Raw genomic sequence first — 25,161 nt, 5'->3', positions numbered from 1 at the left:
AGTGTCTTATAAATTAGACCATCTGTCCTAGCGTACTCAGAATCCAAATCAGGTCTCTGTTTTCCCCCCTTGCTCCAGGGAGAAAGTAACTACTGAAAGCCTTGTAGCTGTTACAGATTACTTTGCCCTCTTCCAGCTTTGTTGTACTGGCCAGGGCTAAGGGTAGGGACAGGTTGGGAGTCAAGGTGCTGCCCACCCAGGAGGAGCAGGAACAGTGGCTTCACGGGCTGTTTACACAGTCATGGTACAGGTAGACTACGGAGGAGAAGAGTCATGCCTCCTTACTCCCATAAAGCAGCATGTGCAGAAGGTCATAACCTGGCCCTAGATCTGTTGCCTGTTTCTTCTATAACAAAAAGAAGTACCTGAACATCTGGTGATTTTAGCAGCAAATTTCTTAAAGAAGCATAGTACTCAGATGGAAGTACATAGTCTTCAGTATAACAAACATTTAGTCTAAGTGATCCCAGATCATCAGTTTTAGAGGGTTTGTTTCCATTTTCTCTTGGTTGTAGTAAGTACCTGAAAACAACAAGACAATTGTAAAATACTATGTTAAAAGTTACTGTTTAAGGAACTAGATTAAGATCGCAGTATGGTAAAATGACAAAAATTTTCTAGTGTATATTAACTCACCAGTCTGAATCTGGCCCTGCTGTCAATGGTTTTAACAAAGTTAAGATAAAAAGACTTCAGAACTAGATATGGGTGATTAAAGGAATTTTTTAAAAAAATCTTTAACTGAAGATACGAGCATTCAGTAGATCATCAGGACATAATGCCAGGCTTACATTTTCTCAGGTCTTTTCTGCAGGTGAGAGTTGTGTGGAGTAATAGTATTTGTGGGGCTAGGTGGAGAGAACAGGGATTGTTACAAATGCTGATACTGGTTTATTCAGCATTTTAAAAAACTGAATTCTCATTTTAAATCTAGGTTACATTTATTCTAATTACCCATTAATACTGCTACAAGATGAGTAGCATTCATCTGCAGAAATTACGGATGGTCTAGAACGAAACAAAAATAGAGCAAAAAGTGAAAGCTGTGAAGAAAAATATTCAGTAGAGAATACAGTACCCAAGCAAAAACTAGGATAAATTTTATTTTGAAAGTACACAATAGCAGCTATCGAAAAATCATGTTATAATTATATTTTATATAAATTCAAAAATTGCAAGCTGGAAAAGCAAAAACAAAAGGAGAATCTGAAAATCTGGAAAACACAGGATTTTATTCCCAGTCTCAAAATCCCAGAATTGCATTTTATTAGACAATCCCAGGGTCCTAGTTTTTTATTATGATTCTAATGTTGCTTTTCCCTATTATCACTGTATAATTATTATATGATTCTTTCTTGGCTTTTGTCTGTAATTTAATTCTACGCCAACAGGTGGTGCAGTTGTGCAAGTGACATTTTGATAAAGTAATTTCTTTATCGTGTCTAATAGTACAACTTTAATATCAAAACACCACACACCAAGATTATACTGATTTTCAAACATCTTGTACAGTACACAATTGTATTTTAATGTTAATGTTATTTTAATGTTAGATACACCACACTTGAAGGTGTCATGCCAATGTATAGAGTGACTGATTCAGCCTCCATTGCAAATCAGGATTCTGAAAAATACTCATTTCCCCAGTACTCAGTTTTGGAGGCACTCCCTTATCTGTTCTGTCTGCTCTAGGCTGGCAGCTTTCTGGAAAGCCCCCCAAAAAAGTTTTCTGCTGTTCTCCAAAAGGACAGGCAACATTTCTATAAATTAATAAAGGTCAGTTAGCTATTTTTATAGGGTTTAAACTCTGTTAGTCAAAAATTTTTACTAATCCAGCATCATTCTAGTTTTGGGGATTTAAATTACACATGTTGCAACTTTGGCAGGTTCCAGTGTGGTTGGTGGGTAAATTGTCTGATGTAACTCAGCAGGCTGCCTGGGCATCGATCCCAGGCACAGCCATATGTGTTGAGGGGTTTCCCTCTGTCTCATGCAGCTGGTGGCTCCCGCTATCTTATCTCTCCTACCTCCAATGTGAAGGAGGGAGTAATTGGGACTCCCACTTCCACTCAAGGTTCCTTGTCAGGCCTGAAGGTGTATAGGGTTCCTTCAGGTTTCTAGACCCCTAGGCCATTGGTGCCAGATGAGCTCCACAATGGAACACCACTGTCAGGTATTACCCCCAATTGGGTAATAGTTTACAATAATATTGAAACATCTGCATTTAACCATACTACAATGTATGTGTTTTGTTGTTTTCATGCCCACATTAGTGAATTTGTGCTTTTGTTTCTCTGATGCATAAAGGAGGCCTAAAAGATATTTTGGGGGGTGGTGGTGGTGGTGGGGGAGAAGGGATGGATTTCCCCTCCCCCCCCATTTTCTCTTTAACATTAAAATTCAAGACTCATCTACCCTGTTAACAGAACTAATGGTGTGACATGGGAGCTACCAAGCAAGGGTATGTCTACACTAGGAAAAGTGGTTGTTAGTTAACACGTAGCTAAGACTGGAGAGACTAGACAATCACTCATCTCAGGTCTGTATAGTATTAACTATATAGATGGGTAATGACTATAAATTCCCCCAAGATGGAAAGGTACTCTAATTTGCTTTAGCCTAATTATATAATCTTCAAAATAAAAGTGTATAATACAGATTCTGTATTAGCAAATTATCTATTCATGGCTATTTGTTTTTCCCCCAATTCTTTTCTCCTCTCCGCATCCATATTTTATTTATTTAAAATTATATAATTATATATATGTGTGTGCGCGCGCATGCATGCGCACACACAGAGAAATGTCAGATTATAAATTGCAATTATTAGAAAGCAATGGCTTTTAAATTTCCCATCCTTCATTTCCCCCTGCAGATGTGTAGTTTTATAGGAAAAAAATAAAGATTTGCACGCACACACACACACACACGTAAGCTATTAATCAGTGGAGCACCTGGAAGAAAATATTTAAAATTTAGCACCTGGCATATATGCTATATTACTGTATCTCAAAAGAACTACAGTAAGATTGTTTTTCTTGCTATTTGAACCATGACTATGAATTCTAACGTTTACTATAAAAAACTGCTACTAACCTTTCTGTAAGCATTCTTAGAGGTGTTGCACGTGTCCATTCCAATATAGGTGTTTGTGAGCCCCGAGCACAATTGCCAGAATTTCCCCCCCCCCAGTGGCATCTGTCAGGTCAGCTCCAGTGCCCTCTGGTGCCACGTGCAGCACCGGTATAGAGGACCCTGCGCCTCCTCAGTTTCTTCTTACCGAGCGACTCTGATAAGAAGAGAAGGAGGGCGGGTTTTGGAATGGACATGTGCAACACGTCTTTAAGAACAAAACAGTTACAGAAAGATTAGTACCTGTTTTTTCTTCTTCGAGTGCTTGTACAAGTCCATTACAAAGTAGGTGACTCAAGTAGTAGCATAGGAGGTGGGCTCAGAATTCAAGAACAAGCAAGACTATGCAGTTCAAGTTAGCATTATCTCCGGTCTGCTAGGTGATGGCATAATTCCTTGAGAACGTGTGCACCAAAGATCATGGTTGCTGCCCTGAATAGGGATTTATGCTAGGAAAGTGGCCAAGGAGGCCTGTGATCTTGTGGAATGAGTGGTCAGGTAATCTGGAAGTGGAATGCCAGACAGCTCTTAACATGCACAAATGATGATGTAATCCAGGACGAGATTCTCTGGGCAGAGATGGGAAGGCCTTTCATCTTTTCTGCTATTGCTATGAACAGCTGGGTTGATCTGCAAAACATCTTGGTTCTTTGTATATAGAATGCCAGGGCATGTCTAACATCCAAGGAGTTTAGACGTTGCTCCTCCCTACTTGCACGCAGCTTTGGGAGGAACACAGGTAGGAAGATTGTTTGACTGCAGTAGAATTGCAAAACCACTTTCAGGAGGAATGCCAGGTGCGGATGCAGCTGCACCTTATTCTTAAAGACAATTGTATAAGGGGGCTCCGATGTGAGGACATGGATTTCCGAAACCCTTCTGGCCAAGGTGATGGACACTAAGAAGGCCACATTACAGGAGAGGTGAACCAACAAGCACATTGTCAGCAGCTCAAACCTGTAAGAGCTTTGATAAGACAAGGTTTAGGTTCCAGGGAGGAATAGGCTCTCTTACCTGGGGGTATAACCTCTCCGGGCCTTTAAGAAAACAGATATCCATCTTGGGTGAAAAGACAGACTGGCTGTCGACCGGGAATGGAAGGCCAATATCACTGCTAGGAGGATGTTGACTGAAGAAATAACCAGACCTTGTTGCTTCAGGTGCAAAAGGTACTCCAATATGCAATGAGGGCTGTGTGAGTGGAACTCTGCATTGGGAGGATCATATAGAGAATCACTTCCTTTTTGCAGGGTTTTCTACCGCCTAACAGAACTCAGACTTGCTCCGAGCAAGCTTACTCCTCAGGATTCAGCCATGAAGTTTCCAAGCTGTCACATGAAGAGAACTGAGGTTTGAGTGGAGCAGCCAACCGTGGTCTCAGGAGATCAGGTCCGTGTGTAGCAGAAGCAGGTGCGGGGTCTCCACCAAGAGGCCTAACAGGGTGGTGAACCATGCCAGGGCTATGAGAATGGCCTTTGCCTGGTCCCGCTTGATCTTCATCAGAATCTTGTGCATCATCGGGATAGGGGAAAAGGTGTAATACCAGTGATCTATCCATGACAGCAGGAAGGCATCCATAAGAGACCCTGGGCTGTGGCCTTGCAGGGAACAGAACTGGTGGCATTTCCTGTTGTCATGGGTAGCAAACAGGCCTATAACGGAGTCCCCCACTGTTGGAAAATGCCCCTTGTCATGTCCAGCCAAAGGAACCATTCACGGTGAGAGAAGAAAGATCTGCTGAGGTGATCCACCAGCTGGTTCTATGCTCCCTGTAGGTACGATGCCTACGAGATGGATGGAATGTGTTATGCAGAACTCCCATAGCTGGATTGCTTTCTGGCATGGGGGTCGGGGGGAGAACGTGGGAGGGGAAGAGCAAGCGCCTCCCTGCCTGTTGATGTAAGACATGGCAACGGTGTTGTCCATAAGAACCAAAATGACTTTGTTCGTAATGTGGGGCAGGAAAGCTTGGAAAACTGGGGACAACAGGCCTTGAGTCCCAACAGTCTGAAGTAATGTGGGTCTCCAAGCAATGAAGAAGTGGGACAGGCAGTTCAAAAACAGAGGGGTAACTGGATCCTATACTGTGGGGACTGAGATGTCAACCATGAGCATCTTGTCAAAAAGAGTGTTTTGAGCTCCCTGAGTGTCTGGGGACAGCCCACATCGGCCCTACTGTGGAAGCCAGTGGAGGAGCTCTATGCCTGAACTCCCTGTTCTTCATCCTCTGCTGGTCATAAGAACATAAGAAGAGCCATACTGGGCCAGACCAAAGGTCCATCTAGCCCAGTATCCGGTCTTCTGACAGTGGCCAATGCCAGGTGCTCCAGAGGGAATGAACAGAACAGGTAATAATCAAGTGATCCATCTTGTCGCCCATTCCCAGCTTCTGACAAACAGAAGCTAGGGATACAATCCCTGCCCATCCTGGCTAATAGCTATTGATGGATCTATCCTCCATGAATGATCTAGTTCTTTTTTAAACCCTGTTATAGTCTTGGCCTTCACAACATCCTCTGGCAAGGAGTTCCACAGATTGACTTTGCATTGTGTGGAAAAAAAAATACTGTTTTGTTTTAAAACAGCTGCCTATTAATTTCATTTAGTGGCCCCTAGTTCTTGTGCTGTGAGGAGTAAATAACACTTCCTTATTTACTTTCTCCACACCAGTCATGATATTATAGACCTCTATCACATCCCCCCTTAGTCTCTTTTCCAAGCTGAAAAGTTCCAGTCTTATTAAAAAGGACCTGTCTGGAGGCTGGACAAAGTAGTGGCCAGTCTGTTGGGGCCTATAAAGCTTCCTAGATGCCGCTTGAGTTTACAGCCTCAGGGATTTCAAGGTCGCCTTAGATTCCTTAAGCCCATGGAGCCTAGCATCAGTTTGCACCAAAAAGAGGGAGGACCCTTCCAAGGGGAAGATCTTGAAGGGTCTGTTGTACCTCCTGGGGAAAGCCAGATGGTGGCAACCATGAGCTTCTGCCACACGATCACTGCTGTGACCATAGATCTGGCCGCAGAAATGGCTGGATCCAGGACTGCTTGTAAGGCGGCCTTCACCATCGTTTTCTCTTCCTCGATCAGCAAGGAGAACTCCTGTCTGGTATCCTCAGGGAGGAAGTCCTTAAATTTTTGCATAGCCTCACACATATTGAAGTCCTCGTGACCCAGCAGTGCCTGCTGGTTTGCTCTGTGAAGCTCTAATCCTTGCAGCCAAACAGATCTAACTTTTTTGGTCCTTTGCCTTAGACCAGTGGTCCCCAATGCGGCGCCCACCGGGGCATCTGTGTGTGCCCATGTACTAGCCAGCGGACAAGCATCTGCCGAAATGCTGCCGACGCCTATTGATGTTGCCGCTTCTTGGCGGCATTTCGGCGGATGTTTGTCTGCTGGCCACGGTGGCTTGTTGTCTGGCGCCCACCAGATGAAGAAGGTTGGGGACCACTGCCTTAGACATTGTACCGATTGTCCCTGTCGCGCTCTCTCATTGGCAGCTGCTACCACCAAGGATCCTGGGAGAGGATGCAAGTACAGAAACTTGTAACCTCTGGCTGGTATGAAGTACTTCTGCTCCATATGCTTTGCGTGGGAGGGAGGGAAGCAGGGGTCTGCCACACCACCATAACTGGGTTCATGATAGCCTTGTTAAGTGGTAGAGCCACCAAAGGACCCACTGCCGATAGAATGTCCAATAGGGGTGATCAAGGAGGCAACTCAGCCTGTCTGTATGCCTAGATTTGAGGACACTTGCTTTAATAAGTCTTGGTAGACCTTGTGATCATCTTGCAGAGTGGACATGCCCGCCCCATCTGGGGAAGAAGAAGATAGGAACAGCTGAGGGGCCTCCACCTCGTCCTCCATATTGACCAAGACCTGCAGGGCTTCTTCTTGAGGCTTGGTACCAGAGTCTGGATCCCGGGGGGGGGGGGGAAGAGGGGGCTGTCTGCTCTGCTCTATGGCCACTGAGTAGGAGCACCTCAAGAGTGCACCCTGAACTTTGGGGAACCCCCAAAGATTCCCAAAGGGCCACTGCAAGAGTGCTGGCCCCCACGGACCCAGTGGCCAAGCGCTTGGGGCTCATGGTGGAGTAGGAATGTCCCAGGGAGTAATGTGGGCAGCTGCAATGGCAGGAACAGTAGGATCCCACTTTTGACTCCGATGAAGAGTCCTGGCATGGCGACCAGGGTGGGGTGAACCCCTTGGTGCCAGTGCCATGGTGAAGCCTGTGATGAGGCTACTGTGTGGGGTTTTCCTGCTAGAGGGCAGTCCTGGTACCAGATGGTGGCTGGTTCTCTGGCACTCAACGGTACTGGTAGTACAGAGTCCTGTATGGCTGGGGATGCAGGAACCAGCAATGAAAGTACATTCCTGGCTGCCACAAATGCCTCCAGAGTTGACAATACTCTGAACTGATTGGTATGCTGTCTGCTTGAGGGCAATGCTACCTATGCAGGAGTCAGTAGAGCCTATGTAGGTATTGGAACTGCTGGTATTGGCTGTTGTGGTGCGTGGAAGAGTGACCCGACGTGGATCTCACTCTATTCCAGTCCCCATTCCTGCTTGACTTTGGCACTGGGGATTGACACTTTTCCGGCTGCTTCTTATGTTTCTTCTTGGTCATCGGGGGTGGGGACTCATGACCAGTGGGAGGAGCGCTCCACAGCAAACTGAAGTATTTGGTGTGGAGTTTGAGTGTGGTTCTGAAGTGGCTTTCAAAGCTGCCTCCACGAGAAAGACTTTCAATTTCACCTCCCGGTCCTTTTTGGTGTGAGGTTTGAAGTCCTTGCAGATCTGGCAGTGGTCCTTTCTATGAGACATACCCAAGAACTTGAGACAGCTTGAGTACAGGTTGCTCAGTGGCATCAACTTGCCGCAGGAACCATAGGGCTTGAAGCTAGGTGACTGAGGCATGCCTCAGCACTGGGGAGTGGATGAATCTCACTAAGCGCAAAGGAGTCCGACAACTTCTTAATAAAATAAATAATAATAATAATAATAATAAAAAAAACCCTATTGCTACTATAACAAACTATACACACCAGAAAGAAGAAAAATAGCAGAAAAACTACTGGAAAGTTAGCCCAAGGCAGTGAGAGTAGTTCCAGAAGTTGTAAAGGGCGGTAAGAAGGAACTGTGCTTGGGGTGTGCACACACCTACATTGGAATGGACATGAGCAAGCACTTGAACAATACTTTCTGCATTAAGGAAATCAATGTAGGACGGGGTGGGCTAACTATGGCCCGCAGGCCAAATCCGGCCAACCAGCCATTTTAATCTGGCCCTTGAGCTCCCACTGGGGAGTGGAGTCTGGGGCTTGCCCTGCTCTGGCGCTCCAGCTGGGGAGCAGGGTCGGGGGCTACACCATGTGGATCCCAGAAGCAGCGGCATGGCCCCCTTCTGGCTCCTGTAGGGGAAACCAGGGTGTTCTGTTCTGCACGCTGCCCCCGCCCCAAGCGCCACCCCTGCAGCTCCCATTGGCCAGGAACTGCAGCCAATGGGAGCGGCAGGGACAGTGCCTGAGGACAGTGCAGCATGCAGAGCTGTCTGGCCGCGCCTCCTCGTAGGAGCCGGAGAAGGGACCTGCTGCTGCTCCTGGGAGCTGCTTGAGGTAAGCGCTGCCCAGAGCCTGCACCCCTGAGCCTCTCCTCACACCCCAACCCCCTGATCCCCCTCCCACCCTCCAAACCCCTCAATCCCAGCCCAGAGCACCCTCCTGCACCCCAAACCGCTCATCCCCAGCCCCGCCCCAGAGCCTGCACCCCCAGTTGGAGCCCTCATTTCCCCCCCACCTCACCTCACTCCCCTGCCCCAGCCCAGAGCCCCCTCCTGCACCCTGAACTCTTCATTTCTGGCCCCACCCTAGAGCCCGCACCCCCAACCAGAGCTCTCACCCCCTCCCTCACCTCAATCCCAATTCTGTGAGCATTCATGGCCCTCCATACAATTTCTATTCCCAGATGTGGCCCTTGGGCCAAAATGTTTGCCCACCCTGGATGTAGGATCAAGTTTTCTTTTGGTCCCTTATTTCTCACCATGCTTGGAAGGAATCATTTCCTAACACTTTCACTGGAACCTTAATTTCTCCTAGGAAGACATCTTGCACCAGGTTTCCATTGTTCCATAGATCAATCCTGAAAGTCAAAACATTCTTTTTAATCTTCTTGCAAATTATAAGGATAAAAACCACCAGCAGATTTCAGATCATCAACAACCATCTTGCATCACTAATTCAGCATGCATGCAGACAGGAAATATTAGAATTGTCATACCAATCTAGTAAAATCAAGAGGCACTCGAATGGCTTATTAAACCCACAAAAGGCAGCCATGGAAACAAATTTAAACAGTGAAAGTTAGAAATCACAGACTTTACATCAGTAAAACATAGTGATACTGGTTGATGCGTTTTCTATTTTGAACAAAAATATAAAATGAAATTACTGCATTTCATTTTCAGGTGTTTGCAGTGAACTTTTACCATGTACTTATATCCCTATTTTACTGCTGCAAGTAAAACTTGGACAGACTGCCATACCACACTGACACATGCGCTTGTTTTTTCAGACAATGGCTTGAATGTTCAAAACCTAAAGAGCTATCACTCCAAAGACATGCACCTGGCTTGGATTCTATTACTTCTTACCTCTGACATTTCTTTTAGACAGCAGATATGTTAAGAACAAAAAAAAAAAATTAATACTAGAGTTGTTGGGGCATAATTGCTTTTCTATATACATTTTCATCTATAATCCTACACACTGTACAAATTGATGGGTCACATACGCAAGAACAGACTTAGAAATGAGTGAGAAGTTAGTGCTTTAATGAGAATTAAAATTTACACTAAATTCTTTTTTTTTGTGTGCCAGCTATGAAATCATCACTAACGCTCAAGTTGTGCCCTCAATTCCTCTCTGAGGTCGGGCATGTACGTGTGCATGTGCAAAGCTTATGAGGCTAAATGAGGTGCTCTGAAACACTGCTTGTGCAGTACAAAGGCAGGCAAACTATTTTAAAGTATGCAGGAGTGGAAAGGGGAAATACGCTGTAAGGCTCTTCTTATATCTGCTAGGGGAAGGTATTATGTGTTCCACCAAACATGCTGCCAGATACTAGCAGACACGTAGGAGAGGCTAGTTCCTGTCCAGGCCCCCAACACAACTTACTATACCCTTGGAGCCCTGTAGTGCCACTGGGTGGACTAGATGCCTCACTTTTCTTGAATTCTTGATGCTAGGGTCAGCATTCTGATTGATTTCTGCAAGAGCATGTTGAGAGTGAGGGGCTCTTTGTACCGCTTACAACCCAGTGCAGGGCATCCTGAGTTTAGCTCCAAATGTATATACACTACAGAAAATCCATTGTTCTATGAAGTAATCGGGGACTGAGGAGAGATCAAAAAATTAATAAAATTGGACATCTCAAAACTACAGTATGTACAGTGTACTAGTTGCAGTATGGCACATCACATTGCTTTCTTTTTGTCCTTCAAAAAACCCCTGCGATTTTCAATGCGTTGAAGGCATCAGAACGTGCGAAGATATCCACTTGTTCTCCACTGACATCACTTTTGTTATGTAATTCCCTCACCCCCATCATGAAAAATGGTTTGTAACTGGCTGTACATAAGATTGGCATTCCTAAAATGGAGGTTCTGCTGTACTAAGTAAAGAATTTAGGTTCAGAAAAAAAATGATTTTGTTTTCATTGACATTAAACAAATATTGTACACTTGCCAGGGAATAAATATTAAGGAAAAAACAACTTTCCATAAACTAAGCTATCTGAAATTTGAATAAACATTTTAATTACATTAATAATTTTCTCAGATACTCACAATAGTTTACAATTTCACTTTTAGAAAAAAACAAGTTTACTCTGAGGATTTTATTTCTGAAATTGGATGAATCTTCTTTGTAAACTTGAACACTAGTTTTTTTGCAGTCACATTATATCCAAATAAAGAAATGTTATGGCATAAAGGTTTTAATGCACTTTATAGAAACTGATATTAAATATATAATCTCAAGAACATACCTGACTTCCAGCTTCTCTATGTCCTCCTCTTCTACCTGAAACTGGGACTTTTTGGTGTAACTACTGGACCTGGTTACCTGTAAGTATAATTCCTCAATGATTTTTCTCCTTCAACCTGGTTTTTAAATTACAAATCTTCCATATCTACTGTAAAAATCTTTGCTTCTTTAGTATTACATTAGTCCTGAAAACAAATTTCTGAAAGTTCTAAGATATTAATTATGCATCATAAACTGATATACACTGAGGAGATAACAAAAATCCAACTGTTCCCTCGCCCACGTCACACAATTGTAACTGCATATTTTAGAATCTCTTTTCACTTCCAGATTAATTTTGTGCTCAATTTATTGCATTCCCAGATAGGATACTGTGTAGTTTACATGAGTCTAAGCCATAAAATTATGTAATTGCTTTGTAACCATTTTGTTCCAACATCTTAATTCACAGAAAAATTTAATCTGGGATTTCATAAGGTAGAACATGAGAGCCAAAACAAAACTATAGGCCTGATTCTGCAAGCACTCCAATCATCCATTTCTTATTGAAATCAATGGGAGTTTCAAAAGCAGAGTTCTCACAGGATCAGAACCTATATGCATAGCATTAAATTACATATTACTGTCACAGTATTGATTTTAAAAAGTTCAATACTTTCATATAGCTTGATAACTTGAAAATAAGGGATATATATTTTACTGGCTATTTTATTTTTCACAATATAAAAGGAAAAGCAGAACACAAAATGGAAAACAAAGGTAGTGGAACCATCTTAAAGGACCAAATTTTGGCCCCCTCCACCAAAGCTAAAGTAAACCATGCTTGGCATGAGAGTTCTGCAGTGGTCAGAGGAGGAATATCCACCAGTTTCCATGCTTTAGCTCACCCCAAAACTGTGAGAGTGCAGAGGAAGTCATAACAGATTCCTGCTCCCAAGCATGGTATTTACCAGCTCTGTTGCCTTCAGGGCCTTCCAGACTTGTGCGTAGTTAGTGTCAGGATTTGTCCTACAGTAACTCATTTTGTTTACAGAAAAGCACCATTCTACCTAAAGACTCGCTAGAGCCAGAATTCTATTTTGCACATTGCAATGCATTAAAGCTATGTGCAGTTTCAGTCTATTTCACCAAGGACTGCATAAAATAACCCACACAACACCAGTGATGCACCTCAATACAGATATTCCAAGCCCAGGACTCTCTAACAGAATGCCAAGAAGTATATTGATCTTCTGACGAAGACAAAGGAGATGAGGCTAGGTACAAAACTTAACGTCATTTGTTTTTGGAGACAGGATTTGATCCCAAGGCTTAAGCAGCAAAAAGTTAAAGCATTCACTTATTCTACCTAGAGAATGACTTAAAATCACTGATCGCCCTGTTAAATTACTGTACTGACTATACACAGCCAAAACCTGATATTTTTTACTAAGTGCTCTGGAAGATGTTCAAATTAAGAGCGACATATATATATTCATTCACACTTCAGTCCATATCAGAACTGCAACTGATGGCAGCCAATCAAGGGCAATAAATAGCCCTTACATTTGTGACTATGAAACTAACACCTCTCACTAGGTAGTAGTTGAATGGGATTGCTGTGGTCTTTCAGCCTGTTACAAATAAAGAGCAAGAGTACTTGTGGCACCTTAGAGACTAACAAATTTATTTCAGCATAAGCTTTCGTGGGCTACAGCTCGCTTCTTCGGATGCATAAAATGGAATACACAGACAGAAGATATTTATACATACAGAGAACATGAAAAGGTGGAACTACCCATACGGTCCATACCATACGGGTAGTTCCACCTTTTCATGTTCTCTGTATGTATAAATATCTTCTGTCTGTGTATTCCATTTTATGCATCCGAAGAAGCGAGCTGTAGCCCACGAAAGCTTATGCTGAAATAAATTTGTTAGTCTCTAAGGTGCCACAAGTACTCCTGCTCTTTTTGCCAATACAGACTAACACGGCTGCTACTTTGAAACCTGTTACAAATAAAGGTGACTTAATTTATTATGGAGAAACTTGCATTTACTTCAAGAGACCCTCTTGTGGCTAGCTCAAAACACACACAAACACAATTTGACAGTTTAAATTAAGAGAAGTTAGTTACCTCAAAATAAAATGTTTCATTAAACTGTGGATTGCTTGTTTTCTTCTTTACTTTTGTCTTCTTTTGGTCATTCCTGTTTCAATGTGGTACAGTTTTACCATATAGAATTTAAACACACAATTATTAAAACATTCTATTGTCAAGAAAGGGCCATCCATTTAACTCTCAGGCCCAGAACCTCAAACATATTTAGGTGCCTAACTCCCATTAATTTCAATGGAAGATAGGTCCCTAAATACCTTTGAGATTTGTAGATCTACTGGGTGATTATGTAAGTATTGAGGTCATTTAAGATGTCACTTGATATAATGGAAAAATATTGAAGAGAAAAAGTTAATACACATTCACAGCATGGTTTGAAAAGCTAAATGGTGATCTTCAAAAGCTGTACCTATTTACATATACACGTGCACCTGGGAGGTGGTCATATTTAGTTTACCATTTATATTTTAGTTCACAAACAAGTGCAACATGAAATGGATAGAGGTTGATGCAGATTAAAACAGGGTGGATTTGATTTAAATCACTAGTTAGGAAGACTCGATTTAATCATGGCTTTCTATATGAAAGTGCATTCTTGTTGGTTTTTATAACCTTAAAACATATTCTTCACAACTCAGAGGTAGATGTAGGTTTCATTTTTAGAAGTACACACTATACATTTTTAAACAGCGAGTTATTCTGAAAACTTTTCAGATTAGTTTTACAGCTACATCAGAAAATGAATGATTGTTTGGTTATTTCATTTATCAAAGGTAACTGAAGCAGATATTTATGAAGTCATTAGGAGGTGAACTATCATTAATATTTGGAGGATTTTCTTGTCATGCTGTATTAGGAGGAGAACATCACCAGACAGACATTTAAATTGTTTTAACTAAAACAACGTTAAGTATTCTGGATTTTTTTCTTCAACAGCAAACAATATTTTAACAAAACAAGCATATGTCCCTCGAGTCTCACATTTATCTCCAGAATTCTTCTCCTGTCCAGATCTATTCCGCCCCCAACAATCTTCTATTCATTGAACTTTTTGAAATGTTGCACTTTTAGAGAGAGGTAAGGGATTGACTCTTGTCCGTCTGCAAATTTGTGAACAGACCTCAACTCTATGTGTAATTTCTCACCTCTATGTAGGATTTATTTTAAAACATTTTTGCTGTTAACAAGCATGTTACCTCTGGAGACACAAATCCATAGTTTGAGAACTGCAAAACTAAGCATCTCTGATGGTATCCTCTAGACTGAGCACTGAGTCCCATTGGGTAGCTAGAAAGATTAACCTAAATAATCTATACAGAAGCCTATGGAACCCCATAAGATTGGGTCCCTAATGAACTATTAGAACTCATTTACAAAACATTACATGAATATAGTGTCTCATACTATAGAATTAATAATTCCTATTCCATGAGGATATATCTTTGAACTATAATGTATCTATCTTTAGATAAAATTCCCCCCCCTCAAAAAACAAACTTACCAAAAAAAAAATCCCATTTAAATTTTAAAAAAATCCGATTTTTTATTTTATTTTATTTTTTTTAAATAATTGATTTTTATCCACCCTGGATTAAAATTTGGAATAGATTGGAACAATTTTCACTCCTGAAAACAGCGTATTTGTGCATCTGCTTCCACATATGAAATGCTCAGTGTTCCTTCTCCATCCCCTCCTCCTCTTGCTCCACTCCTGTTTTCTATTTTAAGTGGTGGTGTACATTGTTATTATAACCACATAATATTGCCTCCTTTCTTCCCAGAGACAGAACATGTCACTTTCAAGAACTGCTCAGATACGAAGTATTTCCTTAAAAAATAAAAAATAAAAAGCCCTTGCTAATTCTAAACTAAGGCAGACTGATAGAAAAAAAAAATTACTAAAAATACTTTATGTAAATAAGCATTCTATTTATTTCTCATCCCAACTAGCAATTCCTGCTCAACACAGTGCTCAGTGAGAAGCACAGCAAATATGAAAACTACTATTTTTTGCTTTTAAATAGGTTTTATATGGTCTTAACAGACACAAAGGTACATGACTTATAACATACATAGCATATGTTCTTATACCATGGACAACCTTAGCCTGTAAAGAGATTTTCAGTGCAAGTAAAATTAACAGAGAAAAAGTTTTGTTACATGAGACTATGTACCTATATATCGTTCAGTGCTGTTTCTATACTAACAGAAGTTTGTATAGAACACATACACTACATCATAAGAAACTGGTGGGGGAAAATAAAGATTATTCTCTTCCACACTAAAATCCATCCATCCAATTAATTATATAACAACTACATATTTGAACACTTTGGTCCAGAAGATATACCTGTCTCTTTCCTAATTTAGAACAGCATTTAGAAATACTGAATTTGCAATATAATTCAACAAATGTTACCTAGAAGGACCCATAAGAGACACCGTTGCATAAGGGTCACAATTCTGTCCATTTACAAGAGGCAACCCATGGCATTCCTTTATGCTAAAATGAAAAGAGAAACAAAGAGTTAGTGAATCAATAAAAAGCAACAGAGAGTCCTGTTAGTGAATCAATGTATCATTAACAATTTGACCAGCTGAAAAATTACTCATTTCTTTTAAAGCAAAGAAGACACTTCAAATCAAACCAATAAAGAGTTATCATGAGCCAGTACATTGTTTCAGCACAGCAACGATTAATAGATCTGAAGCATATTGGATTCCACATGGATGTACTATATATCCACACTATATACAACAAGTGGGCTCCACCACCAGACTGTCCAATCCACAGTTTTCTAGGCATAACTTAAATGCTAGATGACAGTCAGATGTACAATTAGTCTGAAGCAAGTTAGTGGGTCTTAAGGACCCTTGGGGGTCATGAAGTAGTCAAATACCAGTCATGTGTTCAGGGTAAATAAAACCCAACAACTTAGAAATGATACACAGAAAGTTACTGTGAATGAGAAGACTAGATTTACTTGTTAATTTGACTTAAGAAGGACAAGAAGACTTGCCAGTAGACCTCATCTACACTGGGCCAGCAGCAGTGTTCAGAAGCCATCTGAATGGGGTTTAAACCTTGTTCCACCTAAACTAGTTACTAACTTGGGTTGGTTGATCAATCCAGTAGGGTCAAATTGTGCTGGATTCATGTTTTAAAGTGCATGTCCAAACATTTTAAATACATTTGTAACATGGTTTGTATGCATCTACTCTAATGGCCAGATGAGAGAAATCTGTTTACCTGGAAGAAGTCAAACTATTTCTAGGACAGTAAAGCACAATCTACCCTTAAGTCTTCAAAGGCACAAACCTGCAATATGTGGTGGTATATTTCAGCAGGCGATCCCAAAGACATTGGGCCAGATCCTCAATTTGTCATGATACATAGATTATAAGCACAAAAGGGACAACTGTGATCATTTTGACCTTCTGATTTAATTCATGTTTGAACTAGAGGATATCTTTTAGAAAAAAAATAATCTTGGTTTAAAAATTCCCAGTGATCGAGAATCCACCACAAACCTTGCTAAATTGAGACAATGGTAAATTATCCTCACTTAAAATACCAGTCTGAATTTGTCTAGCTTCAACTTCCAGCCACAGACTCATGTTATATTTTTGTCTACTAGAGTGAAGATCCCATTATCAATATTTTGTTCCCCATGTAGGTACTCTGAGCATGATCAACACACCCCTTAATCTTCTCTTTGTTAAGAAAAATAGGTTAAGCGCCTTAAGTCTATCACTATAAGGCATGCTTTTCACTCCTTTAATTATTCTCCTGGCTCTTCTCTGAATCTTCTGCAATTTATCAACATCCTTCAGGAAGCATGGACACCAAAACTGAATACAGTATTCCATTAGTGATCACACCAGTGCCAAGTACAGAGGTAAAATAACCTTCCTATTCCTAATCAATATTCCCTTTTATATACCTAAGGACTGCATTAGATCTTTTGATCAAAGAATCACACTAGTAGCTTCTGCTCAGCTAATTATCCACCACAATCCTCAAGTCTTTTTCAGAGTCACTTGCTCCCAAGATAGGTACCGCATCCTATAAGTATAGCCTTCAGTCTGATCCTTGATATATAGCTTCTTATTCAGCTGTATTAAAATGCATATTGTTTTCTTTCCCGCAGCTTACCGACTCATCCAGATCGCTCTGTAAACTTCATTATTTACCATTTCCCCTATCTTTGGGTCATCCAAAAACTTCAGTGACGATTTTGTGTTTCTTCCACATCATTTGGGGGGGTGGGGAAGGCTACATAGCATTGGGCCAAGAATCCATGTCTGTAGAACCTCACTAGAAAAACCACCTACTTGACAAGAATACCTTCTTTACTGCTACATTTGGAGATCTGACTGCCAGTTTTTGATCCATTTAATGTGTGCCATGTTAATTTTTTATCATTTGTAGGTCTTGGTTTGTTTTTCTTAAAAAAACAACCAAACAAACAAACCAAGACATCCAAGTATATCAAATCAACACTGTTACCTTTATCAGCCAAACTTGCAATCTCATCAAAACAAGATACCAAATTACCCTCCTTTAATTCTTTACTAATCGAGTCCCCTATCAGCCATTCCATTATTTGCCATCCTGTTTCCTAGTGTGTTTTGGTATCTGTAGCAGACTAACTAGTTCCTCATTTGTGCTTATGTTAGAACACTGATCCATAAGCATGCAAGACCATTTTCTTCCAAGTTGTCAGTTACTCAAACAGGTAATATTTTTGACAGTGCTATTCACCCTCCCCTTTTGACCACTCGATTTTTCCTAAGTAGAATATACCCATTGATTTTAACATCCCACTCATGTGACTCATTCCACCAGATTTCAGTAATACCAACTAGACTAAATTTATGATTATAAATGAGCAATTCCAATTCCCCCTGTTACCCAGACTCCTAGCACTGGTGTAAAGACAATTAAAGAATTAATTCTCCTTGCACACTTTGGTTCCTTGATTAACTTTGTTCCCAACATCATGATTTTCAGCTAAATGAGTGCTCATTTGTTCCCATTTTTACCTTCCCCTTTTGTTATTAGCTTAATGCACTGCTCACTTCTCTGGCCAGCCTGTTTCTGGGAAGTTTGGCGCTCTTTCTACAGAAATGGCAGCCATCTAAGTGTACAGCCTCCACTCTCCTAGCAGGTGGACCAAAGTTCCACACCAAAACCCTCTACTTTACATCAGCCAGGGATTCACTTCCAGATCTTCTGCCTTCATTCTTTCACAGGATAGGAAGGATATCTAAGGAGATCACTCAGACACTGTTCTTCAGCACCCTACCAAGTTACCTGAAGTCATCTCCAATCTGCGAGACATCACACGATGCAATGTCATTAGAGCAGGTATGTACCATCACCAGTGGATCCTTACCTCTAACTTCAGAAGCCCATCCAATCTTAAAGTGATATCTCACACCTTGGTTCCAGGATGACAGCACATTGTCCTGTTGTCTGCTTGTCCCTTGAAGAACGTTCTTTCCTTTCTTCTTAGCACAGAATCCCTGAAAAGGATCATTTATCTTCTTTGGATAGTTTAAGTCCTCTTTGTGGGTATGCTTGATTTTCTTATGGGTTGGGCTGAGCAACCATCCACAGATGTGTCCCATACACCTCTCCAGTCCATTTAACCAGATGGACCTTCAGAGAGATCTTCTGCAGTTTCCATGCTAAAGGACCCTGTATCAATTGGGAATTTCTAGCTGTGTGGAATTCCTCATGATTCTCTCCTCTCTGTTGCTCGCAGCCTGCCCATCCTGGTCTGCTTCCAGTAGCATAGAAAACGGGCTTGTCCTCTTGCCTCTGGTGGTTACAAGCTGCCATGCCTCTGATTTTCCTCCCATTCCTTGATGGCCAATTCCTTTCTTTCTTGAATCTGGGGTAATGAAGTTTCCTGAATCTGGTTGTCCAAGAACCCCTCTCTGATGCTGCATAGTGTCTATACTTGTCCTTCCATTCCAAGAATCTTTTCTTCCAGCACAGCCACCAACTTGCACTTCATACTCAGGGAGTTCCTTCTGGCATCAGACAGGAAAGAAAACATGGCCCATCCACTGCAGGTCACAACCACTGATCCATCACTGGCTATCACAATACCAAATGTAGAACCGTACTAAGAAGGAAAACCTTTTTTAGTCCCTCTCCAAACCCCTTCAAAATTCGCCTGTTTGCTGCTCACAGGTTCACCAAGCAAATAACTTTTATTCTAAGCTTCCCTGCTCAGCTCTACCCCCTCACTACCAGGGAGAAATTAACCACTCTGACTTCAAACAGTGGGGCTAATCACAGGTCGTCAGACCACAGCCACATGGGCCTTCCACGACATGAACAAACAGATGTCTCATCTGCCTACCCAGGGGCTCACAGCCCAGCCACACACCCTTTACACAGAGAACAATCAAACAAACAATCAACAGACCAAATGCCAAAGAGAGATGCAGCTCCACTGACTTCAACATTACTCCAGAAACTCTGGGAACCGTTAGATCCATTGCACAGACTTCAGCCACTTGAGCTAACAGACTGTTTAGGTAGGCTGCCCCATCTGAGACCCTTTTCTAGGCCCCCCCCACCGTGCACCCCTTTCAAGTGTCAGTTCCATGCCTCCACTGCAAGTGGGAGGCCTATGATAATATCAAATATTAGGTGAATGTATAGTCTTAACCCAAGGATTACCCCCACAAAAAAAAAAAAAAAAAAAAAAAAAAGAGCCTAACACAGGAATCACAATTTCCTTGCTGCACCCAGAAAAGACATCCCTTCTTCAATTAGGGAAATAAAATGAGCATGGGTTTATGTCTGCACCTCCAGCTCTACAAAGGTCTGTTCTTAATTGAGCTTGCAGGCTTGCCTCAGATACTGTACTCCTGTCACGATTCATCTGACACCATCAAATCCCACCCTACCATCATCACTTCCCAGCATGGCTTGGTCTCAGTTTAGTCAAATGATCCTTTTGGGGAACAAACTCTATAATGTGTTCTGAAAGGACCAAGCTTGAAAGAAGGCTTAGAGGGGAGAGTGTGGCCTGTGCCATTTCCTTTGTTCTGGAAAACGTCTCAGGAAGACTGCTTCCAAAGCTGAAAATACTTCAGCCTTTATTTCAAAATTCTTAAAGGTAACAAATACATTTTCCCTGCATTTGCCAGTTGACAGGGAGTGTGTATAAAAACAAAACAAATGAAAAAAAACAAACATGTGTAATTCTGGTTCAATGACATTTTGAACTTTATAACAGGGATAGCTGGAACATCGAGTCTAGATACTCAGGAAACAGAAATGGCTATCAAAGTTTTACTCTTTCATATCCAGGTTCGTCATTCCTTATAGTCGGAATTTTATAGCTGTGCAATCCCAAATGTTGACCTTTAACAAATGGATTTACAGACTGCAGTATTCAGCTATGGTCACCCAGGTATCAGTGTGAAGTTTTCTCCTGCTAGGCTTCCACAGATGTTTAGCCATATAATTGGTAGCGTCTAACTAACAGATGAACAGTTTAGTCTCCACCTTGTAGATTTCATCATATGATAAATATTTTCTATCAGGCCATGAACCTGTTACTTTTCTGGTCCAATGAACTTGAGTTTTATCTGAAAGTTTCAGACTTTTCAACTGGTAGGATATTTTGATAAAACTTCCAATCACTCATCTACTCGTGCTTTGTTACCTTTTAGTGCTCAGAGCTGTTTTACAGACACTCTATAAGACTACTATTAGGTTTTTAGTCACTCGGTGACTACCATGTCTACTGTCTTCCCCCCCCCGAGTATTTTGAGTTAATGCACAATGAGGGAAGGGCTACTTAATGAGTTGCAAGAAAGACAAAACTTCCAAAATGAGAGCCAATGTTGGAGTACCCCACTTTATTAGTGAGGAGCATACAATACTGACTATACAGAAAGTACTGTCTGATCTAAAATTTTGTTTGACAAAAAGAGGCTGCCATCGGGAATGCAGCTTTAAGGAAGGATGTGTAGCAAAACGGATGGTGTTTAGGGAAGGGGTCCAACATGCACCTGAGTTCCAAGGGGTTATTTGGTGTATTTCTGGAGAATTAATTACACGATATCAGATATAGAAGATACCTACCACAGCTTGTTCACCCCTATTATGGGGGAGGTAGTTTATTAATCCTTTCTGTAGTCGTATGCCTTCAGATCTGGTGTCAGACTAGCCTGTAACTATTCCAGAATTTAAAGAATTTTGGAGACCTGGCTTGGATTCCCCACCACCCACCCCCAGTCCACACAATAAACAAAACTTGACCCAAAAATGTTAGCCTGTTCCAAGTTTGTTGATTCCTGCCCCAATCTAGGAAGGAATCAGTTTCTGTTCAAGAGTATCCCTTTTTCCCCAGTTGTATCTAGTTAGACCGCGCACTCAAGGTCACACAGCAAAGCAGTGAAAAAAAACTGAACAAAAACAAATAACTCAGGTCGTTTTGCTCCCAGTCCAATACCCTATCCACTGAACTACACTCAATAGCCTTAATTCAATAATTAATAAATCAACAAATGGAAACTAGTCTATCGTTTACCAGGTCCTGGATTCAGGAAAGGAGATTAAGTCAGCTACCGAGGCTCGGGGTGGCTGCAGAACTTCATTGTACAGCCCTTTCTGACTATTTCTGTAACCCTACCTAGTGATCTGGAAAGGAGGCATAGCATTGGGTTGAGAATTTGTAGAGCCTTACCCCTCAGGAATTCAATCTGTTCAGATGCATACGTACACAAGGATTGCATTCATGTGCACAAAATCTGTACAAAGAGGAACTTTTGAAAAGGATGGTTTGTTTGTAACTGAAGGTCTAAAATATTTCCTCTGTACAGGGCACCTCCTCTCTGTTTACCCTCACTGCATACTTTAAGAATGCTATTAGATATTTGGATGTCTGTCGGACACACTTGCCACCTTTAACTTGAAACTATTTTGAGCCCATTTCACTGTGAAGGCAACATTCATTCAAAACAAAAATGAAAGCTACAATTGAAAGTTTGTCAGAGGGTTTATACTGAAAGTCATATTTAGGAATCATCTATCAACCTTGCATCCACCCAAGGCCAGTAAGCCCGTGATCCAAATTCTGCCCCTTCCCTGTTAAATTTTTAGATACCCCTAACCAGCTAGTGGTTAGAGGGGAATTACCTGGCCCTCTGCTAATTATGCCAGGGCATCTTCATACTACATCTTGATCAGCAATTGGCCAAGCTACCGCCTCCTTCCCCAAGTTATTACATACATCATCCTTAAAAAAAAAAAAAAAAAAAAAAAAAGACGGGCATCTAATGATAAATTGACATAGTTCATATTCACAGGCATGAAGAGCTGGGAAAACCACATTACTCCTCTTCACATATAAGAAGTTTGTAGTTACTTCAAAAAAAAAAAATATGAAGGGTCAAATTTTCCTATTACATTTTAGCTAGAACTAGACCTATGGATAGGAGTGGTGTTTCCCATTGCTGTCTTTTTGTAAGCTGCTTACTATGGTCTCAAACTTCATATGTTCCGGAAGTTAGGGAAACTCAATGTTTAAAAAGTAAAGGGTTGTTTTGCCAGAACAGGGCCCATTGAAGGACATAAGCCAAGAACAAAAATAGTGCTACTGACTATATACAGAATGCTGTGAAAATGCACAAAGTAAACAAACTTCAAAAATCGCCCTTTAACTTTTCAGTTACATTAATAAGAGAAGATAGTTGTCCATGTGAATTTTCTGCTTTTGTTACATGAGATTTTCAAGTTGATTGTATCCCTTTAAAATAAGAAACTTAAAGGGCCTCCACACAAATAAATAAAAAGGTTATCTTCTAGGCTCTTCCAGAAATTCTACAATCTCAGAGAATCAATTACTGTTTTGTGTGTAGATATATAGGTGTATGTTTAGTACATAAAAATATATATTATGAATAGAACATAAAAATGCATTTTTTACTCGGAGACTACCAGCAGGTTGCAGAGCATTAACAAATGTGTCAAGTTTTAAAGGTACTTCTCCCTCCCCCATTTCATCATCTCAGATGAAGACAAAAAAAAAAATGCTGACGTAACACTGGACTGATTAACGCACACGTTTCTACCACATCAGTCATTGGATGACTACAGCGACCACGAGAGAACCCTAATTTCCTTTAGATCATTTCTCTCTCAAAGACATCCGAAAAGAAGGTACAGTGCAGTAACCCACTTCCTATTGACAATTGCACTCTGCAATAGTAACTTTCTAAAGCGTTTTAATAAAATTTTGTTTTATTTTTCCCCCCCATCCTGAAGTCAAAATAAAACAAAATTTTAATTGTAAAAACATCTTAAAATAGTTAAGTACTGTTAATTTGTATATTCGTGCACGCTAAGTGCAAAAACTGACTGCGCAAAATTAAGGTTGGAGAGAAACTACAAAATGTTTGGAATTTCCTAACATTCAGCTTTTGCTTTTTGCTGAATCCACATGAGGGAAGCTGTTCTAGTTCTCCCTCATATGGCACTTGTACATATTCCAATAGGGGACACTGAAAAAGGGGCAGCAAGACATCACTGATCAGACTGTCAGCCAGTGTGTTTAACTTATGAGCATGTGTAGTTAAAGCAAGCTGCAGTGCCCTACACCTAGATTCTTTTAACCTAAAAAGAAACCATTGATGTATTCCCAGTTTGACTCGCTTACTTTTGGGACAAAAATAAGTTATTACTAATTTTGCTCCTATCAACAGTGCAATGGAAGAGTCAGCTAAATTCCTTTTCTAGCTCCTGCACCAACTAAACTGGTCAGCCAAATTCAGATGGCATAGTTCCACTTCTTTTGTTCTTTATTATATTAGAAATAAAGAATTTAAAAAAGCAATTCAATTAGTCTTATTGCCCCTCAGTGTTTTGTCTTAGCCCTTGTCCCCAGGGCTTCACAGTCCTTACAGCCCTCCCTACTGAGGCTTTCCCTCCATCCAGATCTTGCTCTCTACAGACTTCTCCATCTCAGGCCTTCCACTTGATCTGAACGGAGATTGCTCCTCCCAGGTCCTTCCACAATTCTCGGTCTCTTGACCTGCTCTCCTGCACGAAAGGCAAGCAGCCTTATATGCAATTTCAGAGAGAACATATAAGTAGGAACAAGAATGTGACTTACAACTACAGTTCTCAGTTTTAAAAGGCTTACTCAGTGGTGTGCACGGAGGGGTGGGGAGGCGCAAGCAAGGGCAGCCTCCCCCCCCCCCCAAATAGTGGTCAGGGGCACAGAACTTCTCCAGCCCCGGGGCCATAGAGGCAGGGAAGATCAAGCTCCTGGCCGGAGCTGGGTGGAGCGAGGGAAGATTGAGCTCCTCCTGGGACCAGGGGAGGCAGTGAGCTTCTGTGCTTCCCTCCCACCCCCCCAAGGGGTCAAAATTAAGATTCCTGAGCACACCCCTGGCCACTTACATGTCCCAAACCCAGTGCCTATTTCTAAATGGTATGCCTAACAGGATAGCAAGATATACAAAAAGTCACTGCAAACACACAGTAGCCTACTTCCACAATGGTTAGTATTATGAATTTACTATTTGTGCATTCACAGGATATCACAGCTCCTTTATGCAGATTAAACAAAACAAGAGCATCTACCACAAATTGAGTCAAGTGACAATATCCAAAAGAGCCTCAAATCCCAGAAAGCATCCTGCACTTTCCACATCCAATAGTTAAATAAAGTGGAAATCTAAAAAAATGTTAAGATTTGAAATCTGAAAGAACAGGGATTTCAAAATATCAAGATTCCATCCTTTAGAAGTTCCACATCTGGACACACAGAGCTAAAAAATATACACACTACATATTCAGCACTTGATAAGTCTGGATGTCTGAATTCAGAGATAAGTAAAGCATTCATACCAAAACC

The 25,161-nt window shown here is 41.3% G+C and overlaps 1 protein-coding gene across 4 annotated transcripts in view; it reads right to left on the bottom strand.

The window, feature by feature from the left end:
- The window catches only part of RASA2 (RAS p21 protein activator 2), a 102,797-nt gene that overhangs the window by 29,070 nt on the left and 48,566 nt on the right, over positions 1–25,161 (bottom strand). For all 4 annotated transcript variants that reach the window (XR_008446299.1, XM_054040498.1, XM_054040499.1 and 1 more), the window contains 5 exons: positions 15,687–15,770; positions 13,286–13,358; positions 11,170–11,246; positions 9,166–9,264; positions 366–522 (listed from right to left, as the gene is read on the bottom strand). Coding sequence is in view for 3 of the 4 variants with exons in the window: in XM_054040498.1 (XP_053896473.1) it covers positions 366–522; positions 9,166–9,264; positions 11,170–11,246; positions 13,286–13,358; positions 15,687–15,770 (490 nt within the window). In the remaining variant the exon portion in view is untranslated. The remainder of the gene's footprint in view (positions 1–365; positions 523–9,165; positions 9,265–11,169; positions 11,247–13,285; positions 13,359–15,686; positions 15,771–25,161) is intronic.

Source organism: Malaclemys terrapin, chromosome 9 (genome assembly GCF_027887155.1).
Source record: "Malaclemys terrapin pileata isolate rMalTer1 chromosome 9, rMalTer1.hap1, whole genome shotgun sequence".
NCBI classification, from domain to species: Eukaryota; Metazoa; Chordata; order Testudines; family Emydidae; genus Malaclemys; species Malaclemys terrapin.
Note: the sequence above shows the minus strand (reverse complement) of the source record. Positions and strands in the feature narration are given on the sequence as shown.